The following is a 19,125-nucleotide window of genomic DNA, read 5'->3' as shown; positions in this document are numbered from 1 at the left end:
ATAGGATATCACTGTTAGCATTTGTTCTCTATGTCTTTCTGTTTGGTTATAAGATACAGACAATTCTGTATAAGAAAATTTAAATATATTGCTCTTATTATTTTAATAAGAACTAAAGCGTGCTTTATAAAAATTATATTCGTGTTTTCTAAAATCAACCGGTGTACTATAAATAACTTATTTCCTTATTGTTTTTTAAAACTTTTATTTGTTATAACCAAGACACAAGCTTACACAACATACAAAGTACCAGTTTTGGTTTCCGAATCCTTTAGTCAAAGGTTCTTAAAGATCATTTAGTAACTAACTTAAAGGGGACATTTCGCAAGATTTTTTTTAAGGTGTCAAATAAATCTTTGGTGTCCCCAGAGTACGTGAAGTATGTGAAGTTTTAGTTCAAAATACCATATAGATCATTTATATAGCATTTTAAAATTGTCACTTTGTAGGTCTGAGCAAAAATGTGGCATTTTTGGGTGTCTCCCTTTAAATTTCAAATGAACTGATCTCTGCACTAAATGACAGTGCCGTGGTCGAAAAGTGCAGATTTAAGCTGAAGATACTAGGGACGTCCATGTATGTGCGCCATCTGCATGAGGTCTTTTTGTCATCAGGAGGGTCCGCGGTCGTCCGCGTGGAACATCCGCGTGTGGTCCAAATTTTGAGCATGTACAGTCCACGTACAACAGCACATGCGCGTGAAACTATTGAGATAGGACACTACACTACAAACAATTATACAAATTAATAAACAGCATTTGCACACACACACACACTATCAATTTTCTTCTTTAATTTTTACTTCTTCCAAGAACAGAAAGCTGTGGAGCATGTTCGTCACCATAATGTTTGATTCCTATTCTTTGTTTTCTTGTTGTTTGTTCTAAACTTTGTTTGCAATGGTGAATCGGCTACTTTTTTTCACCTGTCTTAAATGTTTTAATGTACTGTAAATGTCGCCAAATCAGTGTGGCCTGGTAGAGTAATAAGTAATCCCCATCTGACATCACAAGGGGAGTCAAATTTTAATGACCTATTTTTTCAAATGTTTACAGAGAATGGTTTACTGAAAGCTTAGTTACTGGGTTGTTCTTTTTTACATTTTCTAGGTTAATAAAAGCACTGGGGACCCAATTATAGCACTAAAAGTCAGATTTTCATGATATGTCCCCTTAACAATTCAAACAACCAACAATTTATGGTTTTGGGCATTAAAATAGCTAGTAATTCAAAACTGACAGGCCATAAAAATATAAAACTGTTCGCCTAACACATTTTCTTTTTTTAGAGCATTCCAGATTCTTTCAATGAAGTTTATGTGCACTGCTGTGGAAAGAAAATGTATATAATTTTTTTACATAACACAATACAAATATTTAACATAAAGGGACTAAATAAGCATGTATGTGCTCAAGTATGTGTATTTACCTGTTGGTTATAGGTGGTCAGTTATAAGAAGCAATTTCTTAACACATTCTCTCTCTTTGCCACTGAAGCACATGCATTACTAGTGACACACTTTCTATGCTCACCTGTCAGTGTGTGACCAGGATTGAGCTCTGATGAAACAGCATAGTGAACATTCCTATCTTTAGCATACATTGCATAGCAGCTCAAGGATCTTATCTGGGTTAACCTGGTATGCTGTTACTGGGAAAAGTTATGACATGATGGGGGTAAATTAAACAGCATATGTAAATAAGCATGTCTCTGTAAATGGTTGGAATTCAAGAGAGGTTGTTGACAAACATGAAAACATGCGAAAACTGTTTGCTATTTTACCAGCTATTTTATGACACACACACATAGACATAACCAGCAAATATAGATGACAGATACTTTATGATGACTAATTCATATTTGTAGTGCTACTAAAAGTGCAACATAGAAGCTTTCAAATCGGTTGCCAAGTAATTTGAACACTAAATCAGTTTGTCATTTTCCATGTATGCATGCATGACCTTCTCTTGATGTTAAAGCATGTTTTACATAAGATCACAATAAAATAGATCTAGTTTTAATTTCACTTTGCATCAGAAAGCAAGGCCTTTAGACATGACAAAGCTTAACTTTTCTACTTGATTAAACAGCTTATTATTATAATTTCATATAAAATTACTGAAAAACCTGATCCCAGTTCTTTGTTTTTGCTTGTTTTAATTTAAATAGTATTTTACAGTATTATTTCACTTTTGATATTTTACTGTGGTTATAGATTTGTAGAGAAGGAGTGGAGAGATGAGTTTCATCATTTTATTATTAGGTAATTTAACCTACATCTTTAAGGACAGCTGTTTCCTACCTCGCCCTTATACCACTTGTGAGTCATAAGATAAAACTGAAGATTGCATAAAGAAAACATAATCCACCTTAAACCAGCTGGACATCTGATCCCTGAACAGGAAGATGATACTTCTACACTTCCCGTTGCCCCACCTTTGGCACTAACCTTTCAGATAGTATAGAGGAAAGAGCCATCTGTCTGAAAAGATTAAACAGAGTCAGTATTACCACACCCAGACATTTGTGAAGCTTCTTTGTATTTACAGATTATTTATATAGGTATATACAGGTTATTGGTTTCAAGGCAAAGACAAAAAAGACAAAAGTATTTTTTCTAGTGCAGGGCAAAGACTAATCGCGATTAATCGCATACGAAATAAAAATACACACACACACGCACACACATACATTTCAGATTTTATATATATATATATATATATATATATATATATATATATATATATATATATATATATATATATATATATATATTATTTTTTTTTTTTATTGATATGGACGGTTTCATCGGACGCATGTGATACACGTCTGGATCCAAACTTTACTTCCGGTTTCGTTTTTTTAATGGTCTCTTGAACAAATGCCTCGTCGAAAATAACAAATGTTTTGGTTTCCTATTTAATCTATGTGTTTTTTTTTGCTTGTTATATAAATAAACTACGTTTAAAGTACTTTGTTGTTATTTATTATTAGCGGAGTTTACCGGAAGTTACGTGCGGACCGCGACAGCCGCTTGTTTATGTTGTTACTGCTGAAACCGTCTATATAATATAGAAAAAAATTAATTGAAACTTACAAAAATATAAATAAATCTATACACATGTAAATGTTTTTTAAATACATCCATTAATGTGTGTGTATTTATACACTCATCTGAAGGATAATTAGGAATACCTGTTCAATTTCTCATTAACGCAATTATCTAATCAACAAATCACAGGGCAGTTGCTTCAATGCATTTAGGGGTGTGGTCCTGGTCAAGACAATAGGTGTGTTCGACTTCAGTAATTTTGTCTGACTTCAGCTGGCGCTGCAGGCACGTAACTGTGTCATATGGTTTTTAAGTACCGCGAGAGCTGCACGGAGTTGTGATGACGTAACAGCTTAACGTGATTGGTCGCCTCACTGATGACAACGATCACGTGCTTCTCAAGTTTAATCCAACCTTTAGTTCCACTAATAAACATTATAAATTCATGTTTTAAAACAGGAAAAAAACACTTTAATATGCTTAAATATATTGTGTCGTGTAATAAAATAAAAATGACAATAACAAACTCTATTGGTATTTTAATAATATAGGCTTGTTTCCCGTTATTTTCGGGTATACAGTATAAGCAGCAATTAAAATATTCGATATATAATGTTTCTGGTTGCAACTTTTTATGAAAAGGTTTGTTTTTATCAAATTCAGCATCTAATTCACTTCATTTGTGATTAAAAACAAGGAAACACAGCGCACATGTCACTACAGCAAGCAGCAGGTGTCCGGCTTGACGGCTCCGTCTTCAGTTCCTCCCTCGACTGCAAGCGGCAAACCTCGCCGATCTGTCTGCGCAGCGCCGGATGATCTCGAACACACATAATCTTCTGAACTCCAAACTGAATGTCAGAATGGGAAAGAAAGGTGATTTAAGCAATTTTGAGCGTGGCATGGTTATTGGTTCCAGACGGCCCGGGTTGAGTATTTCACAACCTGCTCAGTTATTGGGATTTTCACGCACAACCATTTCTAGGGTTTACAAAGAATGGTGTGAAAAGGGAAAAACATCCAGTATGTGGCAGTCCTGTGGGAGAAAATGCCTTGTTGATGCTAGAGGTCAGAGGAGAATGGGCCGACTGATTCAAGCTGATAGAAGAGCAACTTTGACTGAAATAACCACTGGTATGCAGCAAACCATTTGTGAAGCCACAACATGCACAACCTTGAGGCGGAATGGCTATAACAGCAGAAGACCCACCGGGTACCACTCATCTCCACTACAAATAGGAAAAAGGGGCTAAAATTTGCACGAGCTCACCAAAATTGGACAGTTGAAGACTGGAAAAATGTTGCCTGGTCTGATGAGTCTTGATTTCTGTTGAGACATTCCGATGGTAGAGTCAGAATTTGGCATAAACAGAATGAGAATATGAATCCATCATGACTTGTTACCACTGTGCAGGCTGGTGGTGGTGATGTAATGGTGTGGGTGATGTTTTCTTGGCAAACTTTAGGCTCCTTAGTGCCAATTGGGCATCATTTAAATGCCACGGCCTACCTGAGCATTGTTTCTGACCATGTCCATCCCTTTATGACTACCATGTACCCATTCTCTGATGGCTACTTCCAGCAGGATAAGGTGGTGTTTTTGGGTGTGTCCTTGTAAATGAAAATGAGATGATCTCTGCACTAAATGGCAGTGCTGTGGTTGGATAGTGCAGATTAAGGAGTGGTATTATCCCCATCTGACATCACAAGGGGAGCCAAATTTTAATGACCTATTTTTTCACATGCTTACAGAGAATGGTTTACCAAAACTAAGTTACTGGTTTGTTCTTTTTCACACGTTTTAGGTTGATAAAAGCACCGGGGACCCAATTATAGCACTTAAACATGGAAAAGTCATGATATTTAGGCACTTAAAGTTTTCGTGTTGCTTTTGGTCAATTTCCAATTGTTACTTTTTATTAGGGTCCTTTTATGCAAGATACTCTTTCACAATAACTAAAAAACTGTAGATTTAACCACCTAAATACTGAAAACTGTCGTTCAGATAATGCATTTTGATATTTGATATGGTAAGGGATTCACAACTATATAAATATGCAACATTTAAACATTATCCCTAAATCAATTGGTTTGTCAAGTGGTCGTTGTTACTATTTACCGATTTGGGGAAAAACAAAACGCACTATTTCCTAAATAACCTATCTGCCCAGTTTTATCCCACATGTATGTCTCATATACAGATGGGTTTCTAATTGTCACAAAAGGTGTTACGCAAAAATAAAGTATTTTCCATCAAAAAGCGAACCTAAAATTAACCGTCTTTGGAAAGAAAGAAAAATTCATTCCATGCACACTGCAAGCAGGATGTTTGGAAATCTCCATGGAAACTGATGGAAAACACAACATTTGATTTATTTTCCAATCGGATCCTGAACCAAACACATGTTACCAAGACCTGTGGATCATGAGTAAAGGCCAATATCAATGCTGCGCTTTCCATTTACAGTGATAGTCAGGTAATGATAAAAAATGGAAAAAATGTTCCACACAGTGTGCATAAAGGGTATGCCAACCGTTATAAATATCAATTGCATTGTGAGTGAACCCTCAAAATTCACCACAATGACAATCACCAAAGCAGAATTATTGCATTGTTCGTTTGACAAAACTGGTTAGCTGGGCAAAGAAAGTGACATTCAATTGTGCAGACGTCTTCAACAATGTTGACTGCGAAAAAGAAAGCTTTACATTTTTAAACTGCAGATGTTTCTGGAACGCACTCGGTCCCTGATGGTTTTGCTGAAATTTGGGGAGCTTGGGAAGCCTGCTGAAATAAGCGGAGGGCCAAGAATTTTACATTCCCCACAGAACAGTGTGAGATCTTGCATACACAGATGTTGAGGGTCTTAGTCCTCAGACTTGACCTCTCACCTAGACAGAACAACACAAATGAAAACAAATGTAAGAATAATGTTTACAGTATGTGTTATTCAAACTGAAATATAGTGTTTCTGTAGCTTAACTGATTGAACATTGCATTAGCAGCACAAAGGTCATGGGTTTAATACCCAGGGAACACACATACTGTAGTAATGAAATGTATAACTTGTGATGCACTTTGAATAAAATCCAAATTTATAAAAAACCCAGCAACAGCTAACGCAAATGGGAAGTGTATTTTGGTCATTTGTTGACCTTGAAGTGTACTGAGCCCTATGACGATAGAAACATTCCAGCAGGAGCATTCCTCCAATCTGGTTGAGAACTCCTTCGGCTGAGAAAAGTAGCACTGATCCGCCACAAGTAAACCCATCAGCCAGGTATCTCGCAAGGCATTTATGGAATGCCAGCTCACACCTACAAGGGAGTCATGCAAGGCAAAATATTTATTCTGAAAACAAACCCACAGGGGAGCACATACAATCTTCACCACTTCTAGCACATGCAACACTGCTGGGTGGCTTTTATGTCCTTTCATGCAAAATAGCAGTAATGATTTTGCTTAGGTGTGTACACATAATTTACATTTTTAAAGGGGATCATCATACTTATGTATACTACAATGCAATTTATCCTGAAACATAATGCATAGTAATTTTCGGGTTAAAGCAAACACCAAAAAGCACTGTGAATCATTTGTCTGCATTCTTTAGAAAACTATTCCAAAAATGCGCCTTGTGAACAGAACTTGGGAGTTAAAGTTCTTATAAGATTAATATCACTGACAGATGAGGGAGGAAATGTGAAACTCTACTAGACAACGTTTTTGGCATTAATCATATAGTGGAGTTTTGGTTTTGTGGCTCATACACTAAAAAAACACAAACCCATTTGGTTCGCAGAAAAATAATGAAAGCAGCAATGAAGCTTTACTTCTTACCCAACATGTCTATGATTTTCTCCACATTTGGAATGGAATGCTTTAACACCTTTTAACCTTTTAGCAGGGAGTGAATTCCAGTTATGTCTTAATGTTGAGCTGAAGCTTTGAATTATTTTGGCTTAAACTGTTCCAGTGTTAAGACCCTGTCTGGTTAGATTTAATTTGCCTAAGGTGGTTGAAAGTTATCTTGTTATTTGTGTTGAATAGCAATGGTTTACTCCTGTTTACGTGTCAGCGATTACACTTTTTAATGGAAGGATTTATGAGTAACCAAAAAATCTATAATTTTAAGAATCCTAGTGGAATTAGTATTCTTCATTATTTCATTACCCTCTAACCATTTATATAAGCAATAAGGCTGTAAACTAATGTAAAATCCAAGCTAAAGTCTCAGAATTAAATTAAAGTAGTCATAAACATGACTTCCTAATCATACATTTCTTTGACATTGTCTTAAAAAATATTAAAGATATCAAAGATATATTTTCATAGAATTTTCTTTGTAAACAGCAAAATCACAAAATGTATGGGATTTCATAGACTGGGTCACAAAGCACAACAAAGTCTTTATCTGTTAATTACTTTGTTGTCATTATATTGCCAATCTATTATCTCCACTTTTCTTGTGTAGTAACATTTGGCTGTTGATAATTTTCTTAATAGGTCTGAACAATTATGTGGCTCCACATGAAGATTGCCAACAGTAAAGCAGGTGTTAGAATTGTTTCTCTGTTTTGAACAAAGCTCCCTTCTCCTCTGAAAGAAAGATGCCATTCATGCCAACCAAAGGACGCAGATAAGAGCAGTTTGTACAGACTTGTACTTGTATGTGAAACATCTCAGGAGGCCATACCACAAACATCTCCCGACACATCTAAATGCATCCGCTTTTCAAGCTTACATTCAGCGAAGAGACCAACAGACACATCATACTTTTAAAGATATATATTAAAGTTTTATTCGAATTACAGAAATGTTAATGACATACAAAACATTCCCCATTCTTGAAGTTCACAGCAACATTCAAATATGGGTCAACCAGTTTGAACTGCGTATCTACATTTCACGTCGCTAATGCTGATATTTTTATTACATAACTTAATTGTAATGCAAATCTTTGGCGTCGAGTTTGCATCACTAAATACCAAAAAGTAAAATAATATACAAAATATATTAAATTCTCTCGTTTCAAAACAGCCCTTCTGTAAACAGTCCAAGTAGTGAACAAAAAGCATGGCTCCTTTACAAAACATTGACCAGCAAATGCTTTGCGTCGGAGTCAATAGGAAAATACAAGTAACATTTAATATCAGTGAGAAAAGGATAAATTAACATGGTAAAATAATTATTACCCACATAAATAAGACTGAACACTCATTAACCTAGCTTACCACAACAAGCTGGTAAAAATGGTCGCTAGTTTAGTTTACACCATCATCCCAACAATACAAATGTAAGATGAAAACAAATGTTGGCAGAACAACAGAAATGTTGTAACCTCTCAAGACTTGTCACAGTTGCTAGACTGGAGAACCAGGCACATGTTCGTTTCTACTTTTCCATTTAGATGCATACGGTAGGACCAGCTACCACAGCACTACAAAAATAAACAGATCCGAAAAGAGTATGGTGGTCTTAATGCCAACCGTTTTAAACAGGGCCAAGGGTCAGACTCTAGATAGCCTTTTTTCCTCTGAGCAGGGGCATTCCACCATGGAGGAATGTGGAAAGATTAGCTCCGGCTTGTCTGCGAGCGAGCGGTATGTCTAATGCAGTTTGGGGTGCAAAATAATAATAATATGGCATTCGAAACATCAGCACCCATCCCTTCTAAGGATAACGCTACCCCTAAGTGTTCCTAAAAGAGCAGACATGTGCACCCTTCCACTGTCCACAAAAGGAAGCTTCCCATTCCTTGCTTAAATCAGGAAGCGCTCACTGTCAGTCAATTATAAAAAGAACAACAACTGTAATGATAATTTAGTCAAAGGGAGTGCTGTTCTTCATGTGGTATTTACCCAACTATTCTGGTAAATTATCTAATCCTAGGCCTAACGGCTGGTTAGTTGGCTTCCCACAATCCAAACTATTCTTTTCTTGATATTTGAGGATGAAGCAGTTGACATATCTTCTATACATGGAACATGTAAAGGCGAGATATATTTGTCTGAGTTTTTAACTAGGAATGTGGGATATAGTCTTACATGGGCCGATATACTTATATAAAGCAATAAAAATCACAACAGCGGGATAGTTTGTACATTTCGTTCCTATTTCTTACAACACTCGAAACTAAACTCACAAATTAACATCACACAGTCAGCAGCAATACTCATAAATAAATTGCATAAAAAGAAACATATACAATGTTTTTAAATGCACTTATGCATTTCACTTTAGCTTTTCAGAGCTCTGCGGAGTACTGTCCAAGTACCTCAGATTCAGACATATGTACATCTCACAGTCCAGCTGGTTGAGAGTCACCAGCTGAGATGAAACACTGTCAATTTTTTTTCTTTGTGGAGAAATCATCAAGGGAGCTCAGCTCTCCTTCACTAAAGATCAGTTTGCGGTTCATCCCACAAACTTCTCCCATGGTTTCCTGATGCCAAAGCTGACTGGCTCCATTGGCGAGCTCTCTTCTTAAGCACGCACATGGTAAGTCCTCAGACAGAAGAAGGAAAAATCTTCTGTGTAAGAGCAGCAGACAGCATCAAGCTGATCATTGTTCATTTCAGATCTCTTCCCTTTTTAGATGAGAATCTCCACCATATCATTTTCAACACTGCTGCTGATCTTGATTGTGTTGAGATGTGCCAGAGAGTAAGAATCTGTAATGAAATACAAGTTTTAGTTAGTTGGGTAATACCTGGATGGTAAACAAAGTAACATATTTTGCAAAAACTTTGCACTCACAGTGCTTGGGTTACTTTTTAACCACTTTGGCTCATAAGGGCAAGAATGCACCATCTTTGAGAACTTCTAACCACTATGCATTGATTTTGTCAACTGATACAGGTAATGATAGAAATGCTGATTTTAGGTTTGCAATATCATACTTTAACCACAAACTACATTAATTTTCATCAGAAATACCAAACAAAGGGAAAGTGATAAAGGGAGAGAGATTAGGTATGAAATTAAGTCAGATTTATTAGCCTACACACCAGAGCTGGGGGCAATTGACGGTTCTGGAGCAGAAGCAGTAGCAGCAGATTCTGGTAAAGTCTTGCTCTCATCTATTGACGTATCACACTGGGTGCTGGTGTCCCGAGACTGGGCTTTGTAACGTGAATGGGGCAATGGGGGCAATACCGCGGCTGTTGTTTGGTCATCCGAGAGGCTCTTCCCTAAAATCATGGACAAAAAAAGGAAACGGTTTAATTACTGGATCCATCACAGACATTCCAGCACACAAACATTTGCTATCCTGTAAACTCCCTTTCCTATTCTAGAAGATCTATTCTGGAGAGCAGGGAGACCAAAATGCATTCCAATTTCACAAGACGTCAACTATTTCAGGAACACTGGTTGACAAATACTTCCTTGGCGACATTACATCTCTACTAAGTAAAGAAGCTACCAGCTGTCAGCTAAAAGTATACGTAATTTTTGCCTCAGACATTTCAGAAGCACATTCTGCAGCCGACTCTGCTCACCTTTAATTCTGGTCGCGGCAGTGTTGGCAGCTGTGTTGATGGAGGGGACCGATCGAGCAGGGCGTAGGCCTTGCTGCTCAGGTCGGCCTTGGTCTCGTCGTGAGCGCTGCTGCAGGACCTTGATAACGGCATCCTTTTCCAACAGTTGAGCATAAAGTGCTCGAATCCTGGATAGAAAACAAAGACTACTTTGAGATATGGCACCTGGACACTATTAAGCATTACAATAACTTACTAAACACATAATTTCGCTAACAACTTTAAACTGGATTTACTTTTTATTGCTGACACAAGAAAAGTTGTATTTGGAACAGGGTAGCCGGTTATGAGCTGGCTTGTGCACTAAGAGCATCTCAGACAAGCAGCAAACCAGCTGGTCAAGAGAGTGTTTCTGTTGGGAAAGCGCATGTAGCCGGATGAGCTTGCACCAGCTACCGTGTTCCAAAACATTTCTTGAACAGATTTTCCAGCAAGAAATTAACACTGGACATACCTGTTTTCCATTTCTTGATGTCTCTGGTTTGGGGACGGCAGGTCATCGTTGAAGCTGCTGTTGGGTGAATGGCGAGGTGAGTGATTGATGATGGTTGTATCCCTGTGAAGAGAGCATTACAGTTATACAACAGGAACAAATTATTTTGTAATTTCCTGTCCTTTTAGGCTAGATCTGTCTATCGTTTCTGCGTTTGCTTACCTCTGGGCTGCTGCAGTAGCGGCCGCATCCATGGCGAACTGACGCATTGTGCTCTCCTCAAGATACTTTTGCTCCCAACGGGTGATGTCGGCCTCCAGGGCCAGAACCTGTTCCTCTCTCTCTCTCAGCTGCTGTTGTAGAGATGACATGCTCAGGTTTGAGATGGACCCAGTGCTTATTTGTTGACCTTGAGACTGCCACTAAAAAAAGGGAAATGTTGTTGAAATAACTGATTTCAATCTCCAAATGATTGTTTTCCCCAAACATAGGACATGCAATAACAACCATCCAGTTTTTTGAATGAAAATCTTTTGTTTTTACCTGCTGAGCTCTCAGATTCTTCAACTCCTGTTCCAATCTGGTCCGTAGCCGTAATTCCAGTGCTTCCCTCTTTTCACATGCTGCCTGCAACTGTGCCAGGGCACTCTGCATCCTCTCCACTTTTTCCACGTAAGCTCTCTTCCTTCGTAGCTCTTCCTCTAGCTGCCTATTCCGTGTCTGAGCAGAGATCAGCGCCTGCTCCAGGGCTTCTCTGCGCCTCTTCCATTCTTCTCCCGAGCCTCGCAAATGTTGCACTTCCTTTTCCAGTCGTTCACGCTCCTGCTGGTGATCCTCATCTATGAAGAGGCAAAAACAGTACTTGTAAAAACTTAAACTTGAAAATATACAATACGGATACATCAAAATGTATGTGGCAATACTCCCCGATGACAGAATTTCATACTTCTATGGAATTCTGTCCTCGGGCACAGTGAACGCTCAGACATTATGCATAGTTGTTACGCAGGCCGCAAAATGAATAGCCATGCTGTAGGACTGGGGTGTGTCCAAAGCATTCTCTAGGGCTGCAGTCTTATTCTAACCAATTCTCAGGGGATAAGCTTCCCACAAGAGTCTGGAACAAAAGAAGGATGCTTGATTTACACACGTCTGTCTGGGTTGTAGGGGAGTGGCAGAGTCTCCCCGCGTCCTTTGACCTACACTGCAGACTGCTTTAGAATTCCCAGATCACAAAAGCAATTCACTGAATTCCCATGTGGGATGCTGAATTCCACAAACTCACATAACCCTTTAAGATCACTGAAAAGGATCACACTGAACCTCAACTTGCTTGTTTTTGGTTCACTTTGAATACCTTGCGAGATACAACTCAAATTAGACAGCAATTAGTCTTGCATCCCACTTGTACACTGGTGCTCTGATTATACAACCCAAAACAAATGCCTTTGGATGGAATGCAGACTTCCTCTTATCCACTTACGCGCACAAGCACACATTTGTACCAACTGGAATGCCTCTGAGCCAGGCTGTAAACAAGTAAAGCAAATACCTCCACAAGGTCATAAAGATTAATGTTAACACACCGTTGTAAGCCTTCAGAGATCCTGAATCTTTACTAGGCTATGCTGCAGTTGAACTCAAAATGTTTCTATCATTAACCATTGAGTTTTATTGTTTGCACAAAAGTGAAACATGGTCCGTTTTATTCAAACATTTTAAAACTTTACGGGAAAACTAATTTTATTATGCCAAAACATTGCTTCAGACTTCCATTCCCATGATGGACATTATAATTCCACAATGGTGAAATTAAATGCTAAACAATAGCAAACTCCCCTTGAGGTAATAACAAACCCTATTAGGATTAGCAAAACGAATCCATTTTACCCTAACACACTTCTGAATTCCACAGCACTAATATGCCCAAAAATGGAGCGCAAGAGGGCCTTTTCAGAATCTGGCATAGGTCTTCTAGGGCATTAGAAGAGGGTGCTTATGGCCTTAGAGGCTAAAGTAGGGGGTGGGAGGCATTCCAGGAGAATGGAATATTCTAAAATACCTGAAAATATTCCAGGCATCCAACTCGCATTTACTTAGTGTTAATAATGGTTGGTGGTCAAATTCCGAAAGTTGCTATGTGAGGTAGGGATGAAGAATATAAAACATACCCATTCCTTTCCATTGGGTCTGAGCCAGAACCAACCAGCTATTCACTGCAGCATATCTACATGCTAATTAAGTTTGTAAAAAACACTCCTTTGCTATGCTAATGCACCATTTCAGCTTAGCAAGCAATACATCAAAACAAATGCTTTCTTAGGAATCAAAGCAATGACAAACACGTAACGCATTATTGTCTGAGGAATGTATCGTTATGCCTACAACATAAACATAAAAACTCAGTGGGAACAGCTGGGGATTTTGCATGGTTGATTGCACATTAAGAGACAGACAGTTTATAGAAAACCAATAGGGGAATTCTTACTTTGCTCAACCAGTTTGGCAAAGGCATGCCGACTCTTGTCTTCAACTTCCATGGCTGCTTTCTGTTTGTTGGCCGTTTCCAGGCGGTCTAAATTGGGAGTTAACAATTAGTATTTATTGCCTCATACCCAAGCATGTAGCTCATATTTTGAAAACTGAAGACAATTACTTAAGTATGTGAAACATCTACAAGCAGATCTTACCCCTGAGGTCTCTGTTAAAGTCATGAAGTCGCTTAATCTCACTTTCTAGCTTGTTCCTCATGGTTTTCTCAAGAGCTTCTCTCTTTGCAGACCCCTTCATGAGAGTCTCATATGCCTCAGATATCCTCTGAATCTCTTGTTCCAGCTGAAAGAGAAGAAAAATATATTTCAATATACACAGTTTCTCACTTTCTCCCACAGGGACTGCAGTGAACATCTAAACAAGCTTTAATATATTGCTCTATTCTTACACCTACATGCCAAAACACCTGGATCGAAAAGAAAAACTATGAATAAGCCATAAAAAAGACGGAAGGGGTAAGAATGTGCTTGGCCGAGCTCTTTCTTGTGCTTGCCCACAAGTGAATCACTCTCTCATAGAGCTCTTAATGGACTGGGAATTGAATCAACATTCCAGAAAGAACACTTATAAGTCCCAGGTGTCTATGCATTTATCTTCCTACCGGGAGGGATGCCAAAGGAAAGCACAGGGAATAAAGGATCAGTATGTGTATACCATTCACAGAGGCAGAGAACAGTACTGTGTAGTATATGCACCTGTTTGGCATTTGTGATGTGAAAAATGGTTTGTGAAAGAATGCCATCTCTCTTAAAAATAATAGATCATGCGTTTTAATGTTTTGACCCATCTATACACATCCTAAACCATTTACTCAGAACTGTAGATTTAGACTATTTGTTTCAGTTAATTCACAAGCAGGACCATGGGTACCATGTGGGGTTCTGTTCATGACTGAAAGTGAAAGGGGCCATTCAGATGGGAAATCCACAGCTGTGGAGTCTGGTTGTTGCTTTTTGCAGCCCAGTACATCAGCTGAAGGCTACGCAGAGCCCTTTTACACTTTCAGACAGACTGGGATGAGCTAAGACATCTGTTACTATTGGCATCCTATTGGAATTCCAACAAAGAGGGCCATAGAACAACCAACCCCCACTGCTGATTTACAATCTATCCATCTATATGAAGTAGGTTTGACCTTTATAATCTCCTGTTGTAGGGCAGCTATTTTACAGATACATTTGGTCTGGTTCCAGCAGTAAATACCTTGAACTGAAATTTACTCACTGTTAGGCCACTGAACGTCACATGGAATGAGAACCAAAGATAAATGTGCATGTGGTAAAACTTAATAGCCAAAACACACACCAGAATACATTTTTCATCCCTTGTCCTACTATGACATTCAGGTATTTCAGTGATGACATTATCACATTACGAAAAAATGCTTGGCATTGCAGGCATGGCTAAATGTCAATCTAACAATCACCTATCTCAAACCATACACATTTTAGATGCTAAATAAGCCACTGTGAAATTTCCCCTAAATCACCAGGAATAACTTTTTTCAAATGAAATAAAAATCCTTGTGTTCTACTCCCTTGAATACATTCCTACACAGCGAGAGGGCTAATCTTCTTACAATGAAGCTGCTAGAAGACACCAGCGCACAATGATTTCTTGTCTTCACACCCTTTGTAGGTGATTTTTGAGATTAAAATAAAAACAAAGGCCACAGCTGTCTTCTTTGTATCTTTGCTTTCATATAAAAGCAGGGCCATACCAAGAATATCAATTCAGGAAGTTTCTAAAAACATCTTACCTTCTGCAACTTTGCTGCCTTCTCACTGTAACTTTCAACTTCTCCTTTCAATCTCTCATTCTCTCTAATCAGTTGCTCCATTTGAAAATTGTTCATAGGAATGCTGTATCCTCCAACGATGACATCCTGGCCAGCAGGGGTCACCATGGGGAGGCCGCTATGGTGGGGCATTTGTGACTGGGTCGGAAATAACCTGATAACAGCAATGACATTGGAACTGTTAGTGTGCCATAAAGACCATATGAGCAATATCTTTCTATTATAATGTATAAATATATTTGCGTATAACGTGCAGCTGAAAGTACCTGTGATGCTGAGAGTGGAAAGCTGGAGGGGGCTCCTTGTAAAAGTGTCCATGTTCTTGTGAATGACTAACCATATATCCAGGGGATCTCACCATGAAGGGATACTCAGGGGGAGGGCCACGTTGGTCTGGCTCATGAATTGATCTTTCATTTGAAACAGGTCCAGGATGACTATTTGAGAGCTGGGGGTAGCTATGCGATGAGCTCATGTGAATATTATCATGGGTAGAATTCCTCTCCAGCGAGAGCTGCATTAGGCGTTCGCTGAGCGAGCGAGCATGCTCCCGTTTCATATCCCACATGCCGTTGTCCTGCTCAGCCACTTCGACTACTCCAGGGGTCTTCAGACTGCTTTGCTGAAGTCCTGCCTGCCCTCTCTGGTAGGCCAGGTACTGTGAGTGAGCTTTTGCCTCTTCATAAGTAGGCAGCTCCTCTGTGTGGAGCTGATAGAGGTGGCAGATGGGACTCTCTAAATGCTGGTAGTCCCCCTGATGCTCTTGGCCCTGAGGCTCCTGTCTGGTGGACAGCTGGGGGGAAAGAGATTCCTCTTGCGTTAGGCTCTCCAGGGATGAACGAGGGCTACCCGAACCTCCACCGCTGCTGCCTCCACGCAGAGCCTGCTGCTGGATGGCCAGAAGAGTAGGATCAGTGGGGTTCCCATAACGTAGCTGTTCTTGAATCAGCCGGTGCAGCACAGTGCCTGATGAATCCTCTGCGGTTCTCATTTCTGTTTATGTTTTGCACAACAGCAATCAATGTCACTCTGTTATAGGGGATCTTCTGACTGTACGTACCTGGTTCAAAAGACATAAATTACGTCAATATAACGTCTGTTCTGTTCCAGTCTATAGTCAGTCTATAAATCATAGAGTCAAATAATAGAATGGTGTCTCACTTATTCCACATGCTTCTAGGCTCACTAGATTTACCCATAGCAACACCACGTTTACTTAAAACATCACTGCTTGTATGCACAAATACAATCCGTCAAATTAAAATTATTAAAATTATATAAACTTTATATTTAATACTGGACAGGCAAAACACACAAATAAACAAACAAAACAAGAGAAATGGAAATTTTTGGAAAGTTGCGACAATTATTTCCTGTTGCAAACACTTGCACATTCCTATCCAGTTTCTCGACTTCGTCTTTCAGGAACAAATTAGATAAAACACGAGGTTACATTTTAACATGCCAAAAGTAGCGCGAATGTTATGTCATGGTTGGCTTTCTTTCAACACTTTATACTAAACATGCGAACACAATGTATTGTCTGGCAAAACAAAACATCCATAGTGTAGGCTTAGAGAAAACGCGCCTTTTGAATAAACGCACTGTACAAAAATATCAAGTAGCATACTATCACAAACGCAGCGTTTTAAATAGTACATGTTTAAAAACAATCAGCGTTAAAAGTATCGTTCCCTGGCAAAATCTTTATCAACCCATGTATAATACACAGCAAAACGACAAACAGATGACTTGTAAAAACCCTGTAAAAACTTACCAAATTACCGTCGCATCACAAATTAAAGTTACGCACGGTGTTCTGGACTCGCTTATGAGTTTAATAATATAATCCTTAAGAAAATCCGTTGAAGTACGGGTTATATTTCCATGCGTATGTTTCAGATGCGTGCGCGTCTGGAGAGCTTCTCCAGCATACTGAGAGCAGAATAGGAGGGGCTCCGCTAATAAATGACCGAGCTCCGATTGTTCACGGCCCCTGGAATGCGAGGAATGTGAAGGCTGCGAGTCCCTCGGGGATCAAAAGCAGTTCCGCTTGTCGTTCGCCCCGCCCCCTCTCCGAGCGCGCAAGAGAACCGCTCGCTCTCCAACGGACTGCGCTGCTCAAGGGGGATATTGCACGCGCTTACCGCTGCTCTGTGCGTCGAGGTGTTTTTGTTGTTAACGTGTGTGTGAGGAATGCAGTAAAGTGTTCACTGTTTAAAGATGAAATGACTTTTGTTATTCTATTTTGTTTTACCTTTTGAAGTTCCAATGGTGTTCTATATATGCACACATCAATGCATGGATGTTCTCTTAGATAAGATTTATGAATATGAAACTTCATATCAGTAACTTCCTAAATGCTTCCCATTTCTTGCTTCTGCTTCTCATTTCCTTTGTTGTTTTAACATATTTGCTTGTTAGTCTTACTTTATATATTTTACTGACTATCAGAAATGATTTTAATGTAATGTTATAAATATTTATGATAACAAAACATGTAGCATGACACAAAATAAATAAATAAAAGAAATAAAAAATCTTCTGAAACATATATTGTATAAGAAAAATACAGACCACATAATGAGAAGGGATTTAAATGTCTTTTGTTCGTTCCGGGCTGGTGAATATTTAAACCATGGCCCGTGTCAGTTAACTGCTGAGTGTGTCTGTGTAGATGATGGGGAGGGGGTGTCTGTATGTGTGTTTGAGGCATGCTGCCAACCAGCTGTCCATAGAGAGCAATCCTCTTCCACCCCTTAATCATGCCTCAGAAAGAGAGGTGTATTGTTCTCTCTAAAGCAGACATTACTGGGGAGAGGTCTACCATCTGCTCCTATACCCTACACCTCCCTTATACACTTTATACAAACACTCTATTCACAAACACACGTCTGTCGGTGCCACCAAGATATTATATGGACAGTCGATTTTCCAGCTATACAGTGAGTGTGTATATTATTTAAATCTGAGGACAATTAGTTTAAATATAAAAATAAATATAGCAATGAAGTGTTTTAGTCAAATATAAAAGTTGGAAAGACAAAATTGACCATAATTGTTTACTCATTAATTCATGATCATGTTTAATACAAATATTAAAACCCAGCCACCTGCTCTTGAAAAGATGTATAGAAAGTCAAATGCCCTTTTGCCTTGTATGGCAATCAAGCCTGCACTTGTTGAGTTGGATTCTCTTCATATCACCAGTACAGATCTGTACCTACTCTTTTAACGTCAACATGCAAACGTGCAAACAGTAAAATAAGCCCACATTTTACTAAGAATGGTAGGTAATTTGCATGGCAGTTACAGCAACTGATTACACTGTCAGGAAAAAAGTCAAAATTGACCTTTTCTGTCACTAGGTTCCTTTTTGCCCTATCCGGCACTATTTATTTAGTTTTTCTAAGCACTATTTATTCATATTTCACATTTACACAAAAATTGTCTAAACTCACACTGTACACTGCAGTCTCCAGGCTCACAGAATCACTGACAGCAATATATTAATAATTCTTAAAAAAAATTAATATCCATTAGTCCATGTCCAGCCATCTTCGATTTTGTTATGGAGATAAAAATTAGGATCAGGTGTTTTTGGAAGTTTTGCATTATGATACGAGTGTATATTTGCACGATTCTGTTATTTTCCTATGGCATTTAAGATCGTTTGGACCCTGAAGCGGTGCATGACGTCAGACTAACAAGTGGATAAAGTACACATTTTTGTGTACAATATTATAC

At 38.7% G+C, this 19,125-nt stretch overlaps 1 protein-coding gene across 1 annotated transcript; it reads right to left on the bottom strand.

Annotated features, from left to right (window-relative positions):
• Nucleotides 1–7,829: 7,829 nt before the first annotated feature.
• On the bottom strand, nt 7,830–17,431 carry amotl2a (angiomotin like 2a). The gene is made up of 11 exons (XM_065264559.2): nt 17,156–17,431; nt 15,645–16,438; nt 15,340–15,532; nt 13,718–13,862; nt 13,516–13,602; nt 11,571–11,866; nt 11,250–11,449; nt 11,049–11,150; nt 10,556–10,722; nt 10,064–10,246; nt 7,830–9,727 (listed from the first exon to the last, which is right to left on the bottom strand). The coding sequence occupies exons 2-11, from the start codon at nt 16,367–16,369 to the stop codon at nt 9,648–9,650; spliced, it is 2,178 nt and encodes a 725-aa protein (XP_065120631.2). The 5' UTR covers nt 16,370–16,438; nt 17,156–17,431; the 3' UTR covers nt 7,830–9,647.
• Between the last annotated feature and the right edge of the window lie 1,694 nt (nt 17,432–19,125).

Source organism: Paramisgurnus dabryanus, chromosome 7 (assembly GCF_030506205.2).
Source record: "Paramisgurnus dabryanus chromosome 7, PD_genome_1.1, whole genome shotgun sequence".
Taxonomy (NCBI): Eukaryota; Metazoa; Chordata; class Actinopteri; order Cypriniformes; family Cobitidae; genus Paramisgurnus; species Paramisgurnus dabryanus.
The sequence above is the reverse complement of the archived record's forward strand: the minus strand, read 5'-3'. Positions and strand labels throughout refer to the sequence as shown.

Coding starts and splice junctions, on each gene's coding strand:
- amotl2a (XM_065264559.2), bottom strand. CDS start 16,369: ATGAGAACCGCAGAGGATTCATCAGGCACTGTGCTGCACCGGCTGATT. Junction 11,867..13,515: donor TGCCAAACTGGTTGAGCAAA/GTAAGAATTCCC, acceptor GCCTCTTCATAG/ATGAGGATCACCAGCAGGAG. Junction 10,247..10,555: donor TGCCGCGACCAGAATTAAAG/GTGAGCAGAGTC, acceptor CCATGATTTTAG/GGAAGAGCCTCTCGGATGAC.